The sequence below is a fragment of the Ruditapes philippinarum genome, unplaced genomic scaffold (genome assembly GCF_026571515.1).
Source record: "Ruditapes philippinarum isolate M1 unplaced genomic scaffold, ASM2657151v2 ctg1392_1_1_1_1, whole genome shotgun sequence".
Taxonomy (NCBI): domain Eukaryota; kingdom Metazoa; phylum Mollusca; class Bivalvia; order Venerida; family Veneridae; genus Ruditapes; species Ruditapes philippinarum.
In genome coordinates this window covers 74,379-100,309 of record NW_026856508.1, presented here as the reverse complement: position 1 = coordinate 100,309, position 25,931 = coordinate 74,379, and the positions used below count along the sequence as shown (strand labels likewise).

Genomic DNA, 25,931 nt, shown 5'->3' with positions numbered 1-25,931 from the left:
GTATATATCTATATCAGACAATACAATAAGAGCTGCAATGTTTTTTTGTATTTATAACTTAAGACAAAAGTTAGGAGTGCCCTGAGGCACCTATAGGAATAGTCCTAAGTTTAGTTTTAAAATTGTACTTAGGACTTTTATTGAAACGCAGTTACACATAAGACTAAAATAAGTCTTAAGGTTCTTTATGAAACGCTTCCTGGTGTATAGCAAATTATGATCCCAAACAAAACTTCCGGGTCGAATAAAATATAACTATATTATGCATACAAATTTTTTTTCCGCTTATTTGCACAACAACAGAAAAATTCATAAATTTGAATACAGTAGATATCAAAATAAGTATAACTTTTTTGGGTTGATTTGGTTGCATTTACCGAAACGGAATTAATTTGGATTTTTTACACCAGAAGCGAAACAAAAAGGTAACTCGATTTTATGATACTCCATGAATAATTAATTCATCAACATCAACAACACAATAAAGTTTCTTTAAAAGAAGGTGTGGAAGATTTCTTGAATTGTTCAAATGTCGGGAAAGTAAGAAATTCGATTGGTCGCATCTGCGAAAAAAATCAACATGTCGGATTTTTCCTTCAATCACCGGATAAGCTCTTATTACATTGTATTAGGAATAATCGGAGAGAGGTGTTCCGAAGTTAAAATATGATACACAAGATCAACAAGGAAAGGCGGCGTTCAATGAACGCAGCCTTCGTGGTCTATTCCTATGCATCAAAACTCCAAACCGGTGTTTAAGCTGCGGTCTCACTTACTCCCGGCAGAGCCCAGGACCATCCCGGTAAGTTACCGGGATGATCCGGGACGATCCGGGTTGAAATTATTGTTGCAGTCACACTTACCCCGGCAGCACTACAGAAGTTCCCAACTAACCACCCAGGTTGCGCTCCGAATCATCAAGGCAGAGCCCAGGTGAAGCTACGGTTCATGCCGGTGCTTTCCCGGTCGTTCCCGGATGATGCCGGAAGAGCCCCGGTTGACCCAGGCAGAGCCCCGGTCGATCCAGGCAGAGCCCCGGCAGAGCCCAGGACGATCCAGGTAGAGCCCCGGTAGAACCCCGGTAGCTTAAAAACGTCCGAAAATGATAACATTGATACATACTTTTTATTTAATATAATATCTATTGTTCCAGACTGGATAGAAGGGAAATGGGAAGGGTTTTAATACAAACAAGTGCAATCATCGCAAATTGTCGTTATTCTTTTGAAATGAACCGGGCTTTGCCGGGGCTCTACCGGGATCAACCGTAGCTCTACCTTAATCATCCGGGGCTCTGCCTGTAGTTACAGGGGCCGGTTTGTGCCGGCAGAGCTACGGTGCTTCCCTGGTATAACCCCGGTCATTCCCGGCAGAGCTAAGGATAAAGCCGGCAAAGCTATACCTTCCCGGATCATCCCGGACCACCCCGGTGATATTAAATTTTTATTCCATCCGGGGTCGAATGCCGGATGTTCCCGGATCATCCCGGACGTTGCCGGCAGAGTTACGGTTGTACTCCGGTTGTTCCCGGTCGTACCCCGGTCGTTCCCGGCAACCCGGACGTCTACCGGGGCTCTGCCGGGATGTTAGTGAGACTGTAGCTTAAATAGCCGATAAACACCGCTAAGACCGATATTATTTCTTAATTATAAAAACTTGTAGTGTTGTAAAATAGAATAAATGAAATAAAATATAAATTTCTTTGAAATTTGACATTTTTGTTCATAATTTTATGAAAGATGAATTGAAAGTAGGCAAGACACATTAAAACTTGATTATACGAGTATAAAATACCAATTAAAATATCAGACTAGTTCATATTTTATCTTTTATAGTTTCCTAGTTTTGTTTTGTACTTTTTACAAGAAAATAAACATTGCCTTGAACATAATTAATATTCTTATTTTATATATCAAATATCAAAAAACTTTAAACCCTGCATTTTATTGTATGTTTAAACAGATACGATTGATACACACATGCATGGTTGTTAAACGAAAATCAATTTAAGGCATTTTTATATTTACGAAATACTCAACATACGTGTGTAGTGTATTGTATTTTGCCAGTTTCAAGCCTTCCAACAGTCCGATTCTGCCAAATGCCCAAGATCAATTTCAATAAACTATCGATTACTTTCCAAGTAAAGTTTTTACTACATAGCCTAATGTGACGCCACATGCGGTTTAATATCACCCGGTCAATATCTTTTACCAATATTCCCAGGGGCGAGTAATCCTTATAGACTTAAGAAAACGTAATTTTCTAGTTTTCTTCCCTAAAAAAAACTCAACATGATGAATTGCTCTCGGAATAATAATGCATTGCGGTGAAAAATTACATTAAGATGTTGGTTCGGTATAATAAAAAATAGCACATACCTCTCGGTTACACCTCGGGTGTTATTTCAGTTCTCGGGTTGCTAATATCCGCCTCGGGTGTTATTTCAGTTCTCGGATTGCTACATGTATAATATCCGTCACGGGTGTTTTTTCAGTTCTCGGGTGTCTATTTCCGCCTCGGCTGTTATTTCAGTTCTCGGTTGCTTATATCCGCCTCGGGTATTATTTCAGTTATCGGGTTGCTAATATCCGCCTCGGGTGTTATTTCAGTTCTCGGATTGCTACATGTAATATCTGCCTCGTGTGTTATTTCAGTTATCGGGTTGCTAATATCCGCCCCTGGTGTTATTTCAGTTCTCGGATTGCTACATGTAATATCTGCCTCGTGTGTTATTCCAGTTCTCGGATTGCTACATGTAATATCTGCCTCGGGTATTATTTCAGTTCTCGGGTTGCTAATATCCGCCCCGGGTGTTATTTCAGTTCTCGGATTGCTACATGTAATATCTGCCTCATGTGTTATTTCAGTTCTCGGATTGCTACATGTAATATCTGCCTCGTGTGTTATTTCAGTTCTCGGGTCGCTAATATCCGCCCCGGGTGTTATTTCAGTTCTCGATTGCTACATGTAATATCTGCCTCGTGTGTTATTCCAGTTCTCGGATTGCTACATGTAATATCTGCCTCGGGTATTATTTCAGTTCTCGGGTTGCTAATATCAGCCCGGGTGTTATTTCAGTTCTCGGATTGCTACATGTAATATCTGCCTCGTGTGTTATTCCAGTTCTCGGATTGCTACATGTAATATCTGCCTCGGGTATTTTTTCAGTTCTCGGGTTGCTAATATCCGACCCGGGTGTTATTTCAGTTCTCGGATTGCTACATGTAATATCTGCCTCGTGTGTTATTCCAGTTCTCGGATTGCTACATGTAATATCTGCCTCGGGTATTATTTCAAGTCTCGGGTTGCTAATATCCGCCCCGGGTGTTATTTCAATTCTCGGATTGCTACATGTAATATCTGCCTCGTGTGTTATTTCAGTTTTCGGATTGCTACATGTAATATCTGCCTCGTGTATTATTTCAGTTCTCGGGTTGCTAATATCCGCCCCGGGTGTTATTTCAGTTCTTGGATTGCTACATGTAATATCTGCCTCGTGTGCTATTCCAGTTTCTCGGATTGCTACATGTAATATATGCCTTGGGTATTATTTCAGTTCTCGGGTTGCTAATATCCGCCCCTGGTGTTATTTCAGTTCTCGGATTGCTACATGTAATATCTGCCTCATGTGTTATTTCAGTTCTCGGATTGCTGCATGTAATATCTGCCTCGGGTATTATTTCAGTTCTCGGGTTGCTAATATCCGCCCCGGGTGTTATTTCAGTTCTCGGATTGCTACATGTAATATCTGCCTCATGTGTTATTTCAGTTCTCGGATTGCTACATGTAATATCTGCCTCGTGTGTTATTTCAGTTTTCGGATTGCTAATATCCGCACCGGGTGTTATTTCAGTTCTTGGATTGCTACATGTAATATCTGCCTCGTGTGTTATTCCAGTTCTCGGATTGCTACATGTAATATCTGCCTCGGGTATTATTTCAGTTCTCGGGTTGCTAATATCAGCCCTGGGTGTTATTTCAGTTCTCGGATTGCTACATGTAATATCTGCCTCATGTGTTATTTCAGTTCTCGGATTGCTACATGTAATATCTGCCTCGTGTGTTATTTCAGTTCTCGGATTTCTACATGTACTATCTGCCCCATGTGTTATTTCAGTTCTCGGATTGCTACATGTAATATCTGCCTCATGTGTTATTTCAGTTCTCGGGTTGCTAATATCTGCCTCATGTGTTATTTCAGTTCTCGGATTGCTACATGTAATATCTGCCTCATGTGTTATTTCAGTTCTCGGATTGCTACATGTAATATCCGCCTCATGTGTTATTTCAGTTCTCGGATTGCTAATATGCACTATTACCCTGAGAAACATTGTGTTATTTTTATAATATAAAATCAGTGGCGTTTGATAAACTGTGTACATGGGCAAAGTAAAATATGAGGATTAGCCCAATGACCCTGAGACAGTCCGGTTGTATAATTATCAACTTTGTAGGTTTTAATTACTATGATGGACACTGCCAGTAGCTAGAGGCTGAATAGAATCTTAGACAAGGTACAACTGTGCAATATATAGTTGAAATAGGTTTATCTTACTTGACATGTCAAAGCTACTTTCATTCCTTACCGCAACCTTTTATTACCTTATATAAACAAATCATTCACTTTGAGAGATTTTTCATTGCCACTTAGCTAAAAAAGGAATTGTTAAACGAGGAAAAATAAAATGACCATCCTCCTAGAAAGTTGCACAAAGTAACAAGTAACTCCCTCGAGAATCACCTACAAAAAACACAAAGACATCCGCATAAAGTAACACAGACTACGTGGTATCTAAGAATCAAGAATCACCTATATTATAGAACAGGGTTTTTTTGTGTGTGTTTCCTTTGCCTTTGTTAAAGACGGTGTGTCAATAAAAGCCATTTTTCCAAGAACCATAAGACATGTTTTTCGTATATGGAAGATTTCTTGCCTATCATTGACTTGGTAAACGAAAGGTACTTTAATGAATGAGCTGTTCAGCAAAAAACAAAGCTTCAAAGTGTTATGCATTTAAGAAATCAATAAAGATATCATCAAAATCTGATTCAGAAACATCCTAGAAAGTTTCACAAAAATATATGAGCCGCGTCACGACAAAACCAACATAGGGCGTTTGCGACCAGCATGGATCCAGACCAGCCTGCGCCTCCGCGCAGTCTTAACAGGATCCATGCTGTTCGCTAACCAACCCTACTACAAGTAGAGAAACTAATAGCGAACAGCATGGATCCTGATCAGACTGCGCGGATGCGCAGGCTGGTCTGGATCCATGCTGGTCGCAAACGCATTATGTTGGTTTTGTCGTGACACGGCTCATATATAAATACTTTAAAGGATGTTAAGTATCGTGGATAAATTTGGTTTTTATTAATATATTACCACAAAATAGATACTCGTTATAATGACAATTGTCAATAAAAGTGTTTCAGAGAAAAGCTTCTTCGTCATTTATATACATCCTCATATAATTTAAACGGTGAAGTTTATGAAATTGAATACAATATTTTTTTTTTTATAAATTAAACGAAATCTAAATGTGAAGGATGCATTCTTATAGGTGAGTTTCTTTTTCAGCAGGTATATATCTATCAAATTATGCATTATTTATTACAATTTTACAAAAATCGTTTGAATGTTTTTACACACAAAAGAGAATTATTAGAAATATAATATCTCATATGTAATATGATAAAAGGAAATTTGGATTTTTTTCAGTTCTGATGTCTAATATAACCACTTTAAATGTTCTTCATTTGAGCAAGGGTCGTCCGTGGTGGAGTGGTTTCGAGGGGTTGACTCTAAACATGTTGTCCATCATTACTGTGGGTTCAAATCCCGCCAGGGACTTAGAACTTTTCATGTGAAGAAGCTATCCTCCTAGCTTATGGAACGAAGGTGGTTCTACTCAGATGCCCTCTCGAGCCTGAAATAATGCCCAACACATACAACAAAAATTCTATCTAACTACATAGATTATATAAATCTATTCCATATAATAGGTCTGGCAATTCAAATCGACATGATTATTACCTGAATAATTGATAAATATGAAATAAAATATGATGATAATATGCATTATATATATATAACATGAGTATGTATGGGGAGAAATCTACACAAATAAAATATAACCTATTAGTTCACATCTTGTTAAATGCAAACATATTTCTCCAATAGCAATCTTTATTGGACTAAATCATTCCAGTCCAGCCTCGTTTTCATTATCGAGTCCAAAAATCCATATCAAAATCAATAAGTTATTTTACATTTTTAAATTCAATACTGAATAATAATCGATAGTATTACCGCATTGTTTCCAGATCATTTTAGTTCTTTGACTGTTATAATATTTGCTATGTGAAATACTTATTCAAACCCACAGTTCTATGCCTGTAATGGCAACATAAACTATTTAACAGCCCATGGATATCTTTGATTGTCAGTTTAGCTGTCGCATATGGCCTAAACAAATTACTGTATAAGTGGAAATTTCCACAGATCGAAAATTTAGCGAATTTAAAATATTTTCGAATTTTTCAAGGGTATAATTTAATGAAAGGTTGGTTGATATTTATACTTGAGAAAAAAAGCGATTTTCGTTCATTCGCGAAATTCGCCTATACATTTATGTATTTCTGTGTCGCTAACTTAACCACTTTTACAGTACTTTGAATCGTGATGTTGCCTGACCAAACACTTTGAGCAATATTTCTGTCTGAAGCAAAACAAAGTTCATTGAGTGCGTTCATATTTGTGAAGCGAGTCGGTACTAGTGGTCATGAGGGATTTTGCACGTTTTTTCATCATTCCTCAAGTACAGACACAATCAAACCGAGTCTGCTATTTTTATGATAAATGCTTCCAAGGGATCACTCTTTTCCATGACATTTTACGATACAATGCTGCATGTACGTAGGTCAGAACTTTATAAATAACGAACAGAACTTGTCAATTAAGTAACAATTTCTATACATAATATACATGCTGTACACATATTTATTCATTTAAAGTTATACTTGTCGTGGAGCAATCACTTTTTTTTCATATATTAAAATGGCGTAATGATTTGCGTTTTTCTGTTTCCTTATAAGAATGATTTTTGAAGAGTATATTTAAAGTACTTCCTTATAATTATAACATTTCTGTGCTCTCCAGTTTTCACCACAACATCGATCATATTTCAAATTTAAAAGGGAAATTATTTTGTGACATTTTTTTTTGTGCTTTTTGTAAATTGACTCACTCTCAGTAAGGACTAACAACAAAACCACTAAATGTAACCCGTATTTATGACAGAAACAAAAACTCTTCAAAAGTCTCCATGTCTCATCCGGAAAAAGTGGGTAAGTACAATTACTTGTAACAAGGTGATGACTGTGCGGTAAATAAGTTTCAAGCATCTAACTATACACAAAATAAGTACTTAGCAAACTAAGTTTCATTTAATGAAGCTAAAAGCTATGTTGGACCACATCCTTAACGGATCACATATGTAATACGTGTGTTACAAATAGGATCGCATTCGTAAGACATGTGTTACCAATGGGATCCAGTCGTAACAGGTGTTATAAATGGGATCCTTTACGAATTGGTCCAACAAAACTATGTTCAAGTAACCTTAAAATCTAGCGAAACTACCTAGCAGTTTGTCTCTGTACTAAGCGTATTATCTTCTTTGAAAAGTTTCAAGTTATTGTAATACAATATATGGCTAGCTCCAGCATTAAATTAATTTTACATACGTGCATATTATATTTTAATGTCATAAAGATAAGTACCGCATAACGAGTTGATATACAAAATGTAAACACATTGAATTAAAAGAATGAGTAAATTGTCACTCAAGCAGAAACATTCTGATTTTGTGACGTCACGTCAAAATATATGCACGGCCGTGTAATACCATTTTTTACGGAGCCGCGAAATCGACACGGGTATGTGATGAACTTTCTTTTCTTTATTATTTGTAAAGTTGAGTAAAGCATTCCGTCGAGGAATCTAAGAGTCATTAGAGAATTGATTAGGTTAAAGTTCGAGTTCATATTTTCAAAAACGATTCCATTGACAACAATAGGTAAACTGTCATTCGTCCTCAAATACAAAGCACATCGTCATACAGATTATAGTCTTTGAAAAGTTCGATATAAGGTTTTACGTGTATAACTGCCAACGTTTCAAATACCATTTAAAATTTAGTAATATCAAAGTTTAACATATTCTTTACAGAAGTATGCAAATAACAAAAGTGACAAAAGTTTACTCTTTTGTTTGATATTTATTGACTAAAGCGGAGATAAAGTTTTGTATGAGGTATATGGAACAACAACAACAAACATCTTTTTATAAGTTAAGGAATATTTTCACTTATCTTTCTCGTTAATGAAGAAGTACATGTACTAAGATAAAAAACTATCTGTTGAGATAATAACAAACAAAAGCAAAGAAAAGCCTTTTTTAAATGATGATTTATTAAAACAGGATTCTCTCAGTTTTGATAAAATAGGAAGAATATGGGTTCAGAAAACCTGTAAGATGAGGTCTGTTAGATACATGATAGATAACGAACCAAAAACACTAAAATGTGTTTAGAACTGCCAACACTTTGTTAAATAATAGATAAAACCTGTTTATCTATAAAACTTTTGTACTTTCGGTTTCTACAACCATAATAATAAGTACATGTATGTAAATGCAATGTACTGTTTACTTTTATATTTATAAATTTACCTAATTAAGGCGGGCTTATACTTGATTTATTCGAATTAACTTATTTAACAACTCACATAATTAAATTACTATTTCTGTAGTAGGTTAGATCGAAAAAACCGTATCCGTTCTGTGTATTCTTACTATTGTGTTCGATTATCTTAATAAATATGAGATATACTATTCAAGGTTCAGAATCGCATTTTGACAATAAATAAGCATGTGATTGGCTTAACTGTATTATGCGAATTGTTTAAACAAAATAAATATAAATAATAGTAAGAAGAAGTAATATTGTATAAATGTCCAAAATAAACCAAATGTTGCCTAAAATTTAAAAACAAATAGATCCATGAAAATTCTTGAATCCTTTGCTTAATATTAAGGCCTCAACAGACGGTAGGATACCAATTAAAACTAAGATGTACAGACAAATCTTAATGTGTGAAGGCTACTATTTCTTGAATTCGGAAACCTTAAGTCTAGCTGTAAGGGATAGGACATGTTCTATTTTGAAATCTTGTCGTACAGATTTCTACAGACCTCCCACAATGACAAGTAACAGATTACCAAATTATCTCCTGATAATGGGTGTTATGAATGAAATTCCAGAACAATCAGGGCTAAAAGGAAAACATAGTAGTAAGATGGGGGTAAAAATGATGTTCTAAACTCTTCAGGAGACCCAAAGTTGTGTTATGTTCGAATCCAAAAATATTACGAAAATGATTGTGTCACGGTATTGAACTGTTCTTTAATTAGGGGAGGGGAGGTAGTTTGCAGGCGGCCGGATAGCTTAGTCAGTAGAGCCACAGTACGGTATTACGAGGGTCCCAGGTTTGAGTCTCGGTCAGGCTTCACATTAAACAATCTTTTTTTTTAAATTGAGGTGTTTCAATCATTACTCATGGCGAAAAAAGTATTTAGAGAGTAAAGTATGTAAAGGATCAATGTAAAGGGATCCTTTTTTAGGGAAACCTACATGATTCCTACAGTGTATAATTACCGTCTTTGTAGATCTTATCTCTAATTAGTGCTGCACAGCTAAATCCTACCGTCTGTGTTGAGGCCATAATAATAACCGTGAGAAATCCATGAATAATAAAAGTATGGAAAATTGCAAATTTATATGACTCACTGGGATTTCCGCTGACGACAGTATTTATGTATTTAAAAGATGTCTCTTTTGTTATATCACTACGTTTAAACACTTTAAACTATACTACATTAAAACGCAGTGTGCATTTACTCAACAACTAGTCAGCCATATTATTGTAGATGTGAAACCTTATTCTCTCTTTTTTAAATATGTATTATAAATAATCCTGGGAACCTATGTCAGCTGATCTTGATGAAAATCTGATGCATTGTTATTTTCGTTTTCATTTTTCATTCTACAAGTAATATCCATTTTTGATATGTGCCCGGGTTTATTGTGTAGCAAATTCAGCACATATGTGGATGTTGTCTTAAAATCGGTAATTGCCGCTTGCTTTTCTACATTTTTTTCTTTTCCTCAAATATATTGTTATTTCAGTTTGACGTGTATGTTACCAGATACTTATCTTAATTCAAACAAGTCTCTACTTAAACTTTTAAGAAATCAATCTTTTATAATAGATTTAAATTGATACGTATTTCTTGTCTTCCCATTGAGGAATAATTGTTTCTTATTTTGATTCAATATGTTCTTGTATCTTTCACAATTAAATGTAAGATGCTCTGCAGAAAACTAGCATATAATTTATAATATTGGCATCTTGTTATTAATTATTAGATATTATCATATTCTAACGTATTGCGTAGTCATACTATCAAATGTAACCAATAACTGTTACAACCGTAAAATGACATAGATTCAAATATCTGAAAAATTAGCAGGATGCGTTTTATTACCAGATTTTGGTGATAGAAACTTTGAGATAAGATAAGACAATCATATATTATAGTGGCATGTGTTTTGACGATAATTAACAATACATATATCAGGCAACTAACAAAAATAGGCAGGGTCCGGAACAATCAAATTAAATGTAACATGGAGTAAAGGAAACAAAACACTTCTTATGTAATACGCTTTCACAATATAAATTTTGCACATTTTCTGGAACAGTTATGAATCAAATAAACAAGTTGTTCATTGCTCGAGATTTTTAATGTTTATCTCATTTTTTAGCGCGTGTTCAATTAGATCGTTACATTTTTCAAATTTTTCAAATTCTTTGGCACAGTTTGTAAATGCTATGACAGTGTTAGGTCAGCCTTTACGAAGTCACTAATTATATATTATTATTATTCCTTAAGTCAGCATTTATATTATACGAGTATTAACCTGATTGTAAAGTAAAGAACTAATTTAAAATATAAAATATTGCTAACAGGATTTGGATATTGAATAACACGATTTCCAAAAGTTCCTTCTTTTAGTTCATATTGTAGTTTTCATTTCTAAAAATAGAAAATTGAAAATCCTACTTTCGTTTCGATGCTTAATATAAGCTTTTTATTTTTAGATTGGCTTAGTTTGAACGGATTTTATATTGTTATAAAATAGACAAATTTTATGAAGATTTTTTTTTTGTTCCACAACCATGAATTTAAATTTGTATGTTTATTTTTTTTAATTAACGACATTGCTCTAATATAGAAAATATATTGCAATTAATTTAATCATATTAAATGAATTACAAATATTTCTTAAACAAACGGAATGTTTCAAATTTCAATGAATATATCAAAATTCAAAACACTTTCACTGAGATCAAATGACACCGAAACAATATAACATAACTATGTAGATTTGCAGAAATATAGTGCTATCAAACAATCATACTTTATTTCCTTGCGTCGTTTTGTGTGTGTGTGGCGGGCTAAAAAAGTATATATATATATTATATGTTTTTAACAAAACAATATTAATATTACTAATTGAAGAAAAATGTCTATCGGTTTCACCCGTCAAGATAATGATATTAATAACGTTAAACCCCTATATACTCCTATAAATATAATAAAGTAATGTTTAAAATAATGTTATTTTATTTTCACATTGCTTTGCTCTCATTGTGATCGTCATAATTTATGCAATGCTTTAACAGGTATAAACTAGTATCACAAAGTGTTACCGAATTTAAAGACGATTGTGCTGAAATAAATGGTTGTTAAAATATTTGTATTCTGATGAATATCAGGCGTTGAATAAGAAACTTATCAGATGTTGCTCGCGTATAAATATTTTGCTGGTCCTTCGGGATCATTATGCCAGTGTTGAAAATTGAGTACAGCTCAATTGGTTGTGAGGGATGTTGCACTTTTTTTATTATTCCTCATGTCGACACTCAATTAAACCGAGTCTACAATTTTCATGTAATTTTGTTGGAGGAATCAGACTTTACCAAAATATTTTAGTGTTCAGATTTCAAACTGACTTTATCTTTTAATCATATAACACTCTGTTTACTATATGCTTAAAAGGCCATACTGTTTAAGAAAAACTATATATATTTAGATTCATTTATTTTTTTGGTGTCATTTCAGATTTCAAATCTTTTGCGGATTACGTAATAGAAATGACATTCCTGGAGAACAATGGTATCGCTTAAGGGCAACAGATTCAACAAGTTCATTTCAAAAGCCGACCTTATAACTTTTTATAAAAGACTAAACATCTGCAAAGAACGCATATATTGTTTGAAAGGATACGGTCGTGCTGAATGGAAATTTATAAAGACAATAATTGATATCTTTGCACGTGATATTTGTGAGGCAAACTCCTGTCACCTGTACACGAGCATAAATGACGGATCTCATCCAATGCTTAACAAGCGGACGCTAGACAAGGGTTGGAAACATTAAATATATTGATATTAAAGCTACATTTAACTACTTTACAATCTGATTGATTTTCATAATGCGCTCGTATTGAATTCATTTATTTATTACTCAAGAAATAGTTCGGAAAAGAAAACGTAATTCTAATTAACTATGGCCGAGCTTTTTGCTGCAGCGAAATTTCCTCAGCAGGTTTCTATAGATCAAGATAACTCTGAACGAAGCGAAATCGCTTTTTCAAACGGGACATCATTTCCATCAATCTCAAAATATAACCCACAAATCGTTGATCGTCATACAGTTACCGACCCTGTTACAAACGTGCAAGAAACCTTATCAAACTCGATACCTCGAGAGACTCTGAGGACCACACGCAGACCGACACCTCCACCAAGACATGCGGACTACGTGGATTATGGGCAACGGCTCCGATCTTTTGCGAGGTGGACACGTTCTAATCCTGACCCTGTATGCTTGTCTGAAGCAGGATTTTTCTATACAAGTCAGTTATTATTTAGTTATTGCTGTTACAGTAAGGACTCTTTCATAATGAAATAATGCGTGACCAACATGTTAAGTCACCGTTTACAAGAGAAAAACATAGTAATACTTGGTAATGTTATTTCTTACTCTAAAACACAAAGGTATTCACAAATTTGCCAATATTTTATGCAAAAATGAATCTCTGATGATTTTTTCCGTATGTTGCTTTCTAGTTCGGTTGTATGATCAACACACTACCAACTGTAGAAATGGTTCAAAAAGTTCATTTAAAGATTGTTGTCATATTTATATCGTTCTACATTAAAAAAAATTCTGGTTTTGGAAAAAAATAAAGAGACACAAAAAGTCATGATATCTTTTATTGTATTGCAGATCAAAGCGACTTAGTGCGCTGTTTCCAATGTGGAATAGGCCTAAAAGACTTTACTGAAGGCGACGATCCATTACTAGAACATGTTCGATACTCGGGAGACTGTAATTACCTCCAAGAATACTTGGGACCTGTAAGATTATCATCAATAAAGGTATGATTATAGTCCTTTTTAGTTGAATCGGGTTTCGTTTTACATTTAAGTCATGTATACCGATACCGGCAGATGCAGAATCATGATAAAAATATAGAACTTACAAAGACACGCAAGGCAGCTACGAAAGATCTTTGACCCTTTTTAGTCGTCTCCTGCGCTTTCATGAATCAAATAAAGTAATACATGTATACGAAACTTCTGGCGAAATAGTAATGAAAATAGTTCTATGTTAGCAATAAGTCCCTTCATGCAATGGAGGTATTGCACATTGTATCATTATTTTCATAGTAACTATTTATATATGTACATGTAGTTGTGTTTAGAAGTCAACCTGCAATGATATTATATGATATAATATGATATGATATGATATAACGTTTGACTTCTCAGCTGTGTCATGACATGGTTTGTATAACGCCAGTGGAACTAATGTGCATTATTTTTAGTTCAAACGTGCAAATGGTTGGAATACACCAACCCTCTGTCCATGACGTATTATTGTTTACTCGTGTAAATAATGTTCTTTTTTATATTGAGCTGTATTTATTGCCTATGTGATTTAGTTTAAAAGGCTAGTAATTTTCTTAATGATTTGTGAATATTTCAAACAAATATAGCCATGTTTAGTAAACAAAACATTCTTTTCAGAACAAATGTGAAGAACAAGATAAAGAAAAGGCGATCCCGAGAAACTATATTCAAAGTAAGTTAACAGATGATTTTAAACATAAAATATGTGTGAATTTAAAGAACACATTTGTGTCATACTGAAACAATATTGATATTAACGCTTGTATAGTATCTATGTACTATGAAGATATAATATTTCTAAAGCATTGATACGTTTTTATAAGATCACTCTATAAAATCTTGATTTTACGATGGAATTAATGGTTTATATTTCTTCCTATTTAGATTGTCGTCACCCGGAGCTAAAGACATATGAAGCACGCCTTTTATCTTTCAAGAATTGGCCGAGACATTTATCCCAGAAACCAGAAACCTTGGCAGATGCTGGGCTTTTTTACCTTGGTAAATATATTTTTTCAGTTTTAGTCTTTTAAGTTCCGTGGTGTTAACCCTTTTACATATGTATGCTTTTAAATCTTTTTTGAATTTCCAGAGGGCAAAATATACGAAGAACACTTAATTAGCTATTTGAAGAATAAAAGATAATGTCTTATATGCTAAAATTTGTTGTTGGCAAATTATCTCTTACTTTATGAAACGATATAAATATGAATAAGTGAAAATTATAAATATGGTTGATTGTATCTGGAAATAAGAAATATGATTGCAAATAATCTTTCACTCTAAATAATGGCTTAGGAAACATCAATTGTGTACCATTGCATAATTTTGTTAGGGGATAAGGGTTAAGTTAGAACCACAATGATGTAAAGTATTAGACTAAGTACACTCCATTTAATTACGGTGCAAGTGCAAAAAAAAAAAATACTTTCCTTGCTACTTTGCTAAATACTTATTTTTCAAGAAGTCGCACTATTACATGTATTATTTTTGAATATATCTGCATGACTATATAATATGTCTATTGCCATTCCTTATCCATGCAGGCATTGAAGACCTTGTGCGCTGTTTCATGTGCGATGGTGGCTTAAGGAGGTGGGACGAAGATGATGACCCCTGGACGGAACACTGCCGCTGGTTTCCGGATTGTGCGTATGCCAGGGAAAAGAAAGGTGACGAGTTTATCGCCCTTGTAAAAGCCTCGGCCGAATATAATTCAGAGGTGTGTTTTAAAGTTTACTTATCTGTATATAAAAAGTTGTTTTCTTAAATTTTCTTCTTGCGTAAATTAGGGCGGGATAATACCATGAGTATTACAGTATTTACAGATTCATAATAAATTTAACTTTTCTCTTGAATTTTATATGTACCTAATAGTTTACTTTACTTTTTGTTTTGTTAACGTGGGTAAAATGATGCTTTGATATTTGCCTAATGAATCAGTAAATAAGCTTCTCGAAACCTTTTAGATCAAAATCATAAACTTGAGGTATTTATAGTGTAGATACTCACCAGACTTGGATCAGGTAAAAAATACTTTGGTGAACGGGAGCTCGATGGGAATGAAAACCAATGAAAATTGCGGTCTCGGTTTGATGAAGACATTCTAACAACTGTTGGTCAAGCTGAATGAAAATTGAAATAAAGTAATTAGTAGCCATTTAAGTTAAGAAAATATTTCAGCTCAATTTTAATATGAATCAGTACGATTTGAATTATTCAAAATATATCAGTTTCGAACCGGATGAAGGTAATTAATGTTTCCTAGTACTTGGTCGACATCCGAGTAGACGTTTGTATCCATGATCCGCAGTATTTGACAGCCTTCCATCGTAATAACAAGGTGTCCGCTCCGATTAAATCATTTAATCATTATTGTATTTCTTAATTCAGAAATTTAATTACTCCCATTACTGGAAGATATAGAACTTGTATTGAAACAAAAATAGCCATAGTATCTGCACATTAAGATCAACAAGGAAATGCAGCATTCAATGAACGCACCCCCAACCCCCCACCCCCGAAAAAAAATTTAACGTACAACAAAGTATCCCAGCAAAGCATCAAACAAACACAGGGAAACACTGTATTGATTGACTTCATATTACCATGTACACTTTACTTAGTATAAATGTATGTTCCAACAGCACCAACAAGTCTAGTGCTATTTTTATTTTTATTTTCTTTAGGAAACTGGAAATGCATCCTCGGACACAGAAGGTACTGGAGATGAAAGTGTGTCTGCCACTATGGAGAGACTTAGTTTAATGGACCCTGAGATAAATGCTGTCCTTGACCAACATAAAAACATATGTCTTGAGATGGGATACGATCTCAAAGATGTAGATGAAGCTGTCAAAGATTTAAGAAACATGGGTATGTGAATGTCTAGAGCTATAATTATTAATATTTTAGTATCGCTATCAAATCAATCTGCACTGGCTGAAAAAATTCATTAAAACGGTTGATAAAATAACATAGAATATAAATGAAAAAAAGTTACCTAAGCAATGGAGATGAAGTCAGTCTTCCATATCATCATACAGCAGCTAATACGTATCTAATGAATCTATTTAAAACAATGTATCAACATTATTATGGTCTTTAGAAAGGAAGGTTTTTATAACAATAAATAATAATGTTCATAAAATTTATCATACATAACAACAAATCGCCAAAGAATTATATATATTGTATATGAATGTTGTTTGAAAGTGCACATGTGAGACACGTGGTCTTATATGACATGTGCAGTGTATTCTTCCGGCAGATAATAAATTATTCAAGAAAGAAATATTATAATTCATCATATATTATTCAGACTAAATTACTAAGAGCTTTATCAACATTTATTTTTCAAGTAATAAGTAATATTTTTTTTAAGAATATACATTTGATACATTTCTGTTGTTGTATCAACATTTGAAATATTTATGGGAATTTGTGCCCATTGTAGATTTTTTTCAATTTAAAATGAATATAGACGCATTTATTAATAGGTTTGAGAATTGCATCAGAACCAACAAATTGTCTGATAAAGGAAATCTCCAAATTCTGCTCCAAAGTCAGTTATCAATGCAAACCGATATCAAATATGAAATATGTTTCATTTTTGTTGGAATTATTCCTTATATTTGAATACGGAAAAGTCGAGGTCATTAGAAAAAATAAATCTATATTTACTCATATTATATCATTGCTAGACGAGTCAAAACATTCAAATATCATAGCATTTTAAGAATAGGGAACTCACATAAAAAGTTTTTTCTGCAAACTTGCAATTAAAGGAAATGATATACAAATAACAATATGTAAGCATATGATTTATCCATAGAAATAAGTCAAATGTTACACCCAGAATAAAGGAAGCTCAATATGCCATTCAGATAGCCTAAATTGATGGTAATTTATTACAACAGAAAACATTCTAATAAATATCTTGAAGATTTGATAATTTACATTTTAGAGTCTAGATCTGTGCGAAAATTTCCAAATTTTTTTTTATCTCAAAGGTAAAATATACCTAGTAAGGGAGATAATTGTTGCGACACTTATTATAACAAATTCAAACACAATTGTCCAGTTTCTAATAAAGAACTTGAATAATATACAATTTTCCACGTATGATGCTTCTTCTTGTTGTGGCAAAACCTTACATTATTAGGATGTATTTTCTAATTATAGTCATCATTTTATTCTAAAAAGGTTCCATAAAGCCATCCATAGATGAAATACTAGACATGGTTGAAGTCGTCAAGGACAGAAGGGAGTATCAGCTGAGAATTGATGATATAGAACAGAGCCATTCAGGTAAGGAGTCATTTACATTGTGTACATACATAATGATCATTGATTCCAGCAAATGATTTTAGCCAAATGTCGCAAAAACTGTAACTCGATTATTGCACTTGTGCTTCATTAAATCAAAATTCCATAAAGTATAAACATGTCAATTTATGTTGCATATAAATGCGTTTATTATTTGATACAACAACTTTTAAATAAAATGCTGTGAATAATGCTGCGATATGTCGCAAGTTTTCTTTTTAAAAAAACGTATTTTGTCAACCCCCCCCCCAAAAAAAAAAATATGTACATACATGTAAAGACAGTTTCAATACAATGGTAAAACATATTTGGCAAAAGTGTTGACGCACAAGGTCTCTCTACATTGGCAACGGGTCTTCTGTTGTGCAGTAAGCTACAAGAACACATTTTTCAAGTAATTTTTGTTATGAATGAATGATGGTGAATTCTCAGTACTATCATTTCTATGTGAAAGTACAAGTAATACATGCAGTTAAGATATGAACTATTAATTTGCTTCCTGTACAAATTGACTCGTTTATTTATTTTAGAAGATCCTCTTGAAGAAAACAAGCGTTTGAAGAATTTGGTTACATGTATGAAATGTCGTAAAAACAGCGTGAATGCTTTGTTCCTTCCGTGTACCCATCATCGTTTGTGCATGGAGTGCTCGGAACAAGTAAACCAGTGTCCTGTGTGTAATAAAGATATAAGGCAAAAAATCAGGACATATCTTGTGTGAAACGCTATGGTCATTTCAAATTTATTGAAAGAAAAGAACCTCATTTCATTGAATATTTAAGCGGGACATTCACTTTTAAAAAAAAACGATTAGATACAATTCATATGACTCTTGCACTCTATTTGATTTCATTTATGTAGATGCTATTACTTGTGATATGTTTTCCTGTGATACAAATGAGTTATTGTCAAAATATGTGATTGCAAAAGAAAGTTTGCACTTGATTACTTAGAAATTCTGTATACACACCTTAGCAAAACAGTGGCACATTTGGAACCAAACTTTGCAGCAATAAATTGACCATATATGCATACAATTGTTTAATTTTGAATTGAAATCTAACAATTATCAGAATTTTGGTTTCGTTTCAATAGCGGAAGGGTAACAATGTAAGGTTGCAGAATTGCGGTTATTTAACACTTTTTGTCTCCTTAATTGACAATGAATGAGTATCATGAATCAGGTCATTTATGGATTGACCTGACGTAACGTCATATGGACTTTGGTCCATCGTTAAGTTTATATATTTCTGCAGATTTTGATACCAAATATGTTAGTACTTTGCTTAAGTATACGAATTTTCCTGTAAGCATGTTGCAACACTGTATATTCCATTAGAATTTATTACCTAATGCCGTCTATAAATACTAATTCCTTTTTTATAACTGTTTAATTGAATCGCTGAAATCATGTGTGATGAAATGAACTGTTGGGCCGTCAACGTTTTTAAATGTTTAACCGCTGCCATTGGGTAATCCTGTTAACGCCGCCCGCTACTGTGCGATAATCGAATGTCGCTCAGCCCAGTATATGTTAGCCGTTAATAGAAAATCAAACGTCTTTTTGATTCAGTTGTAACGTTTCTCATTGACATTGTATTGGTATTGGGCAAAGTACAGTTAACAATTAAAACAGTTGTCAAATTATAAGTATGTTATTGCAATTCGATAACAATGAATTAGGTAATAAAACAATTATTTCATAGGTGTTCGTGGAACAGTCCAAACTGTTGTCCCTCGGTATCAGGGATGGCATTTGGATCTGTAGATACCGAGGGGCAACTGTTTATACTGTTCCACAAACACCCAAGAAATAACTATATTTCATATTTATACATACTTTGTCTACATTATGTTTATAATCTATTCTTTTAGTGATATATTAAATTTAAATTTACACACTGTTAGTATATTTTTATATAATATATTTTTTATTATAATAGACCTTTTTTAAAAGTTTATCAGTAAGAGTCATATAATTCATGACTTGCTTGCTTGCTATATAATCAATATTTGTTCAAGATTTTATGACAAAAGTACTGATTCAGTGCGTTTTGAAGTTCATATGTTTTATATACATGAACATGTATAACATTTAAGAACAATATTTTTAAATGTGATATAGATCTACTGTTTTATTATATATTAAACAAAAATCAATGTAATCATTATGACACTTGAATAAACATGTAGCATGTGTTACAATATATATATTGAGCCGCGTCATGACAAAACCAACATAGTGGGTTTGCGACCAGCATGGATCCAGACCAGCCTGCGCATCCGCGCAGTCTGATCAGGATCCATGCTGTTCGCTATCAGTTTCTCTACTTGTAATAGAGTTCGTAAGCGAACAGCATGGATCCTGATCAGACTGCGCGGATGCGCAGGCTGGTCTGGATCCATGCTGGTCGCAAACCCATTATGTTGGTTTTGTCGTGACACGGCTCATATATATTTTATGTTTCACTTTTATTTATCACTATGCGTGAACTGTATAATGTACGATATAGAGGAAAACAGAAAGATGTTTTGTTTTATTTGTTTTTTATCAATTTTTATTACGATTGTCATGTGTACTTTTTTCTCTCGTATTTTGTTTAATTTTGTATAACATATTTTGTAGAAGAATTTAATTCAAACACGTACAGTTTTTCCCGATGATGGTTTTATAGCCAGGGCAAAGACTGAATAAACAAAACGATATTTCATAAATAGACTGGATTACTCATCTTAAATGTATTGGTAGGAAATGTAAATTTCAAGATGATTGCTCTTCTGTTAGGCATAGAGGCTGTGATTTGATGGATCATGTAATATACACAAATGCTATCAGGTGTCAGAGCAAAACATATTTTTGGTTATTGTATTGTTTGTATTGCGTTTAAATTTATCAAACCTAATTGTAGAAAAGATTGTATTTATAAATCTGTAAATCATATACTAAATGTATGTCAGATTATTTTAGAAATGATTTTTTTTAATTCATCGTCGGATGGTTTCGGACAGATAATTACATGCAGCAGTATGTAGCAGTGTTACTTGACTCTGGAAATATTTAGAATATTGATAAATTTGTTAGCGTTTTGTCTGTGTTAATAGGTTATGTTGCTTCTACATTGATAAAGGAGATATTAAACTTCTCCATGATAATTATTTTAAATGAATCAAATGAATTTGTATAGTGTTTATGTATATGCGCAAGCCTTAGGTTATATATCGGGCCAATAGGGTAGTCATTGACAATATGTACGTTACACAAAATGTTTCGATATAGGTATGTCGTAAACGATTTTTGAATTCCTCTGTATGATAATTTAGTACATTAACGATGTTTATAAAATTATAGTGGGTCAAATAAGCACTAAGGGAAACTATTTACACTTATGTTGTATAATATGTTCTCGAATTGGGTACAAATATATAATAGTGTTTATATATAGGAGCAAGCTTATTTTCAGGGCTTATATGGGAACCATTGACATTTTATTTTGTAACCAGGCTAGGTAACTACATTGTACGTAAACTTATGTCACGTACATGTACATAAGCTCTGGTTATGTCACAAGAAGTAATTTATGGTTTAAACTTTATGAATACAGGGATACCTGAAAATATCCTAAATATAATCAGGTTTTTGTTATTTAAAGTTAAATCTAGAATTAAGTGTTACCATAAATAAGTTAAGTGATGTCAGGCTTAAGTCAAGGGAATGTTTATCTGCCTGTCTTTTTTCAATGTTTTATGTTTTAATATTATTTAGAAAATCAGTTTATTCATAATTAGCGGGAGGAGAAGATGCCAATATCGTTACAATTATTATGATAATAATTATATGCATATGATATTGTTATATTTGATTACAGTATTGGGTAATAAGTTTTGATTTTTGCACTGACTAATGTGATAGATACTAACGGTAAACACAACCAAGACTAAAACATGACAATTTAAAACAGGGTAAAGAAAGCCAAATAATTTAGTAATTGATAAGAAAAATAGTGATACTAATGTTGTAAATACGTCCACTTACTTAGATTTGGTGTTTTGTTCAATGAACGATGCTGTGTAAGCAATGAAGACAATTCTTAAAATGTATGAATATTTTGTTTGTAAATTTGTGAAAAAAATAACTTTCCAATAGATAAGGATTATTTTATTAACTTATAATGCCTATTTTAACTTAATGTTGTGAAGTTTGTTAGTTTTATAGAAGATAATAATACAATATACAACTTTGTAAACAAATTAATGGTGTTTAAAGGCCTTCTAAAATGAATTTGTAAATGATGAGCTAGGTATAGAACAATTTTCAAATCAATGCAATATTACATGTACAGTTTTTGGTTAAGATATGAACAAAATATGAAAAAATGAAAAAGATTTGTAAATATATTGTATACATTATTTAGAAAATGACTGTGATGATCTTTTCATAAACTAAGTGTTCATTTGCGTGTAATTGATACGTATTTTATGATGCATGGTTAATGTAAAGCATGTGTTACACTGATCTCTTGTTTTCGTTTTGTGGATTGTTTGTTACACAAAGTTAAACATATTAATAAGTGTACACTATGTTGAGAAGATTGGACAACTATAGCAAATCTAAACTTTATCTAAATTTCATTGAGTCGAAAAGATTCACGTATCGTTAGATAAAAGTATTACTCTATAGGTTTATATTGAGACTGGTCGCCGGACAATAGGGCAACATCTTATGAATTTGTTGCGCCTGTGACGTATAAAAAGACGGCTTTCATTTGGTATCATTGTGTTGTACTAACGTATGTAAGTTATATAGTGGTGTTAGTAAATAATCTTGTACCCATTTATAATTTGAAAAGATTTAAATAATTGTTATGTTAAATTTATTAGGGTTGGACGTATGGATAATTGTTGTGTAGATGCTTTGTTCCAGTTATTGTGAATGTATGCTTTTCATGAAGATAAGCATTAATTTGGAGACGTGCTGCTTTAATATCTTAGTTAGTTTAGTTTCATTGTAATTAGTTTATATAATACACCTCAATCATAAATTTTTCGACAATTTTACGATATATTATTTGCTTTAATCAATGGCCCATTATGACTCAGACATTCAATCATTTTTATTCTTCATTTTTTGTTTAAATATTTTATTATTTTTGTTTTTTTCGTTATAGTTTCCAAAAAACTATCCATTTTTATACATAGTTGAACTATCTGTTGCTTTCTTTGCACTGTTGGCAATTGGTATAATTATAGTGAATGAGTTTTTGTATTGAAGTCAAAAATACTATTTTGTTTACATTTTGCCACCATTCTGATACATTACTGTACGTCCAGCGCTACTGTTTTCAGTTGTTAGATATCTAACATGCTCTAAATCCATATTAAAACATTATTAACACGTGTTTAACATTTCAAGAGAACTGAAAAAAATGAATTTCCGAGGCATAAAGTGCCTTTAAAACATCAAAGTCAGAATAAGGTTATTTAAAGAGACCATTAGATTTGAATTTAGATTTTAAGTTTAATTGTCATCAAATTAACAAGCGCATGTGTCTTCAGCAAACAGATGTAATTGTTTTAATACATCGAGCAATTTATTTAGGATAATTAACATTTTAACCTGAGAAGCAAGATAACCAATACATTTTCAAACATCCAACTTTCGCACACGACCATATGCGTTTAATAACATGCTTTCTGTCGACTTCATATGATTGTCCTTGTTTTTTACTGTGATTTATAACCGGTGTGTTTTTTTTTATCATATTACGCTAGTTTCATTCCATGTTAAGCATTCGTGTATTTTAAATGAAAATAAAAAACATTTTCTTGGTAAAAGGTAAAACTGTCGTAAACATCCACGTGGCGTGAGCTTAACAGCAATTTCTTAAACTTGTTCCGAAAAAATTTATAACAAATGACAACTAATGCCAGATCCTATATTCAAGTAATTTTTTTCTTAAATGGCAAAACATATTATTTAAACCTTTATAATTTTGGTGAGTTTACCAGTGATATCCCTCCTGAAATTTCAGTTTTTCTAATCATGTCTGTTCATCGTTTAATAAATCTGATATATAGCGCTTCTTTTTTCATAGATAATAATAATTTGTAGATCTTTAGAGTCCGATTTTCAGTACAAAAGTGATATTGTAAATTATCATATTCAAATGCCCAAAACATGTCTCATGCAATCATATGTTATATTTGTATCATTATGATACGAATAGAATAGGTATTCAAACATTATATATTATGCAAGTATTTTGTTGTATTCTAGAACATATGTTTGTATACTAACTTGTACATGTATATATACTCATTCGCTTCATTGTTTGTGAAAATAAAAGTATCTATCTATATCACCACTTAATGATAATGATTCAGCGATGGTATTATTGTTCAAATCTTATTCATAACACAAACGATCCATTCCAGAAAAGGGTATATCTACCGGAAGCAATTAAAATGGAATTAATAAGCCTTAAAATGTTTCAGGCTCGAAATAATTGAAATAGCATAATATATTTTGTATGATAATAGCCAGGTATACTTAACTTCGGTTTAAGTTGATTGAGTATAATTAAGTTTTTTATTGCCCAATGGATAAAAGTTTTAAAAAAAATGTCATTCATTACGCAGATCGACATGACGTTGAAAGTGTTGCATGACAGAATATGCATCATAGTGTTGTAATGATATGGGCTAAAATCTCATGTACAAACTCTACTAAGTTTCCGCCACCAACACTGCAGTCATTAACACTGCAACGACTGTGCTTTTCTGAATACTGCACACACGATAATAAACAAATAAACTTGCTCAAGTGATGCTGAACAATTGTCGGTTAAAATGTGTCATTTCCAGTCAATCCAATCTTGCTTGCATTTTAACTTAACACCAAATCTAAAATAAACGTTCCGATCTTGTTTCGCCAAAAAACATCATTCCATGGAGTAGAAAGTGTTATATGATCGTCTGCAGCTTTTCTACTACACTTGCCAAACCACTCTTGCATCTCGGCTTAAAGCAGGCATAAGAAACTTATAATTTAAGTATTTCTCGTCTGTATAATGATTCAGCAGAGTTTTAAATGGAGGAATATTACAATTATAAGATAATTTGTTATTTATGCATAACCAGCTTGTCTTCAAAGCTAGTAATTAACTACATAAGAAACAGAAATATCATTTCAAATACGTTACAAATCAAATAATCAATTGTTGAGTATTGTTATAAATATATTTATTGGAGTGGACGCTTCCATAACCAATTACTGCAAAACGTGCAAGACAAAAAATTGTTAAAGGTACGTCCATTTTGAATCATCGGCAAAAATGCATAAAACATGCTGATCCTTCTGTGCACGCGAGGAAACTGACACTAGTGTACAAATCCGACCTATTAGCTGAGGACGATGAAGACGACAATAAAATCACACGTACATAGATACAAGCGGACAGAAAGATTAGTCAGTAGAGTCGTCTTACAGCCGCACATTTTGGCTCGTTTCCGTTTTATAATGGTATGAGCCAGTTTTCTTATCTTACAGTTACTAAAACACCGGGAGGCCATTTAGCCTAGTAGGACAGACCAACGTAGACGAGCTGGAGGAAACCCCGTTGCTGCATCAAATGTGGAAAGCCTAATAACTCTTGTGCTGATTATGAAGCACTTTGGGCGGTTGAGAACACTAAACTGTGATATCTGATTAGATTAGTGAAATGTTATTTTGGAGATGTAATGGGGTATTTCAAATACTGATATTACTGACCAAGGATATAAACTTTCTTTTAAAGACATTTCCTGCTTTTGCTGAAATAAATTGTTATAGTTAACTCTTTTTTGTGTGTAAATTTTTATGTTTGGTTTGGTGAGAATAATTGGCTTGCCCCTCCTCCAAGATAAATTCTGATAACTGATTACAAAATTAAAAAGTAAAAATACACAGTGCACTTTAGTTGTACTCATGTTGCGGCATGTGGCGGTCAGCACCGTACTTG

The 25,931-nt window shown here is 32.9% G+C and overlaps 1 protein-coding gene across 2 annotated transcripts; it reads left to right on the top strand.

Annotated features, from left to right (window-relative positions):
• The first annotated feature begins 268 nt into the window (after positions 1 to 268).
• Positions 269 to 24,290, top strand: LOC132746815 (baculoviral IAP repeat-containing protein 8-like). 2 transcript variants are annotated; one of them, XM_060736074.1, is made up of 9 exons: positions 269 to 425; positions 12,251 to 13,046; positions 13,421 to 13,572; positions 14,224 to 14,278; positions 14,491 to 14,607; positions 15,153 to 15,328; positions 16,296 to 16,482; positions 17,812 to 17,916; positions 18,465 to 24,290. In XM_060736074.1, exons 2-9 carry the CDS (start codon positions 12,698 to 12,700, stop codon positions 18,653 to 18,655), a joined length of 1,332 nt encoding a protein of 443 aa, XP_060592057.1. In that variant the 5' UTR covers positions 269 to 425; positions 12,251 to 12,697; the 3' UTR covers positions 18,656 to 24,290. The 2 variants fall into 2 exon arrangements, with proteins under 2 accessions (XP_060592057.1, XP_060592058.1); XM_060736075.1 differs by lacking the exon at positions 269 to 425 and adding an exon at positions 10,061 to 10,191.
• Positions 24,291 to 25,931: the final 1,641 nt, after the last annotated feature.

Excerpts from the sequence above, each read along its gene's own strand:
- LOC132746815 (XM_060736074.1), top strand. The coding sequence starts at position 12,698 with ATGGCCGAGCTTTTTGCTGCAGCGAAATTTCCTCAGCAGGTTTCTATA. Across the intron at positions 13,047-13,420 it reads AGCAGGATTTTTCTATACAA|ATCAAAGCGACTTAGTGCGC; the intron begins GTCAGTTATTAT and ends ATTGTATTGCAG. Across the intron at positions 13,573-14,223 it reads TAAGATTATCATCAATAAAG|AACAAATGTGAAGAACAAGA; the intron begins GTATGATTATAG and ends CATTCTTTTCAG.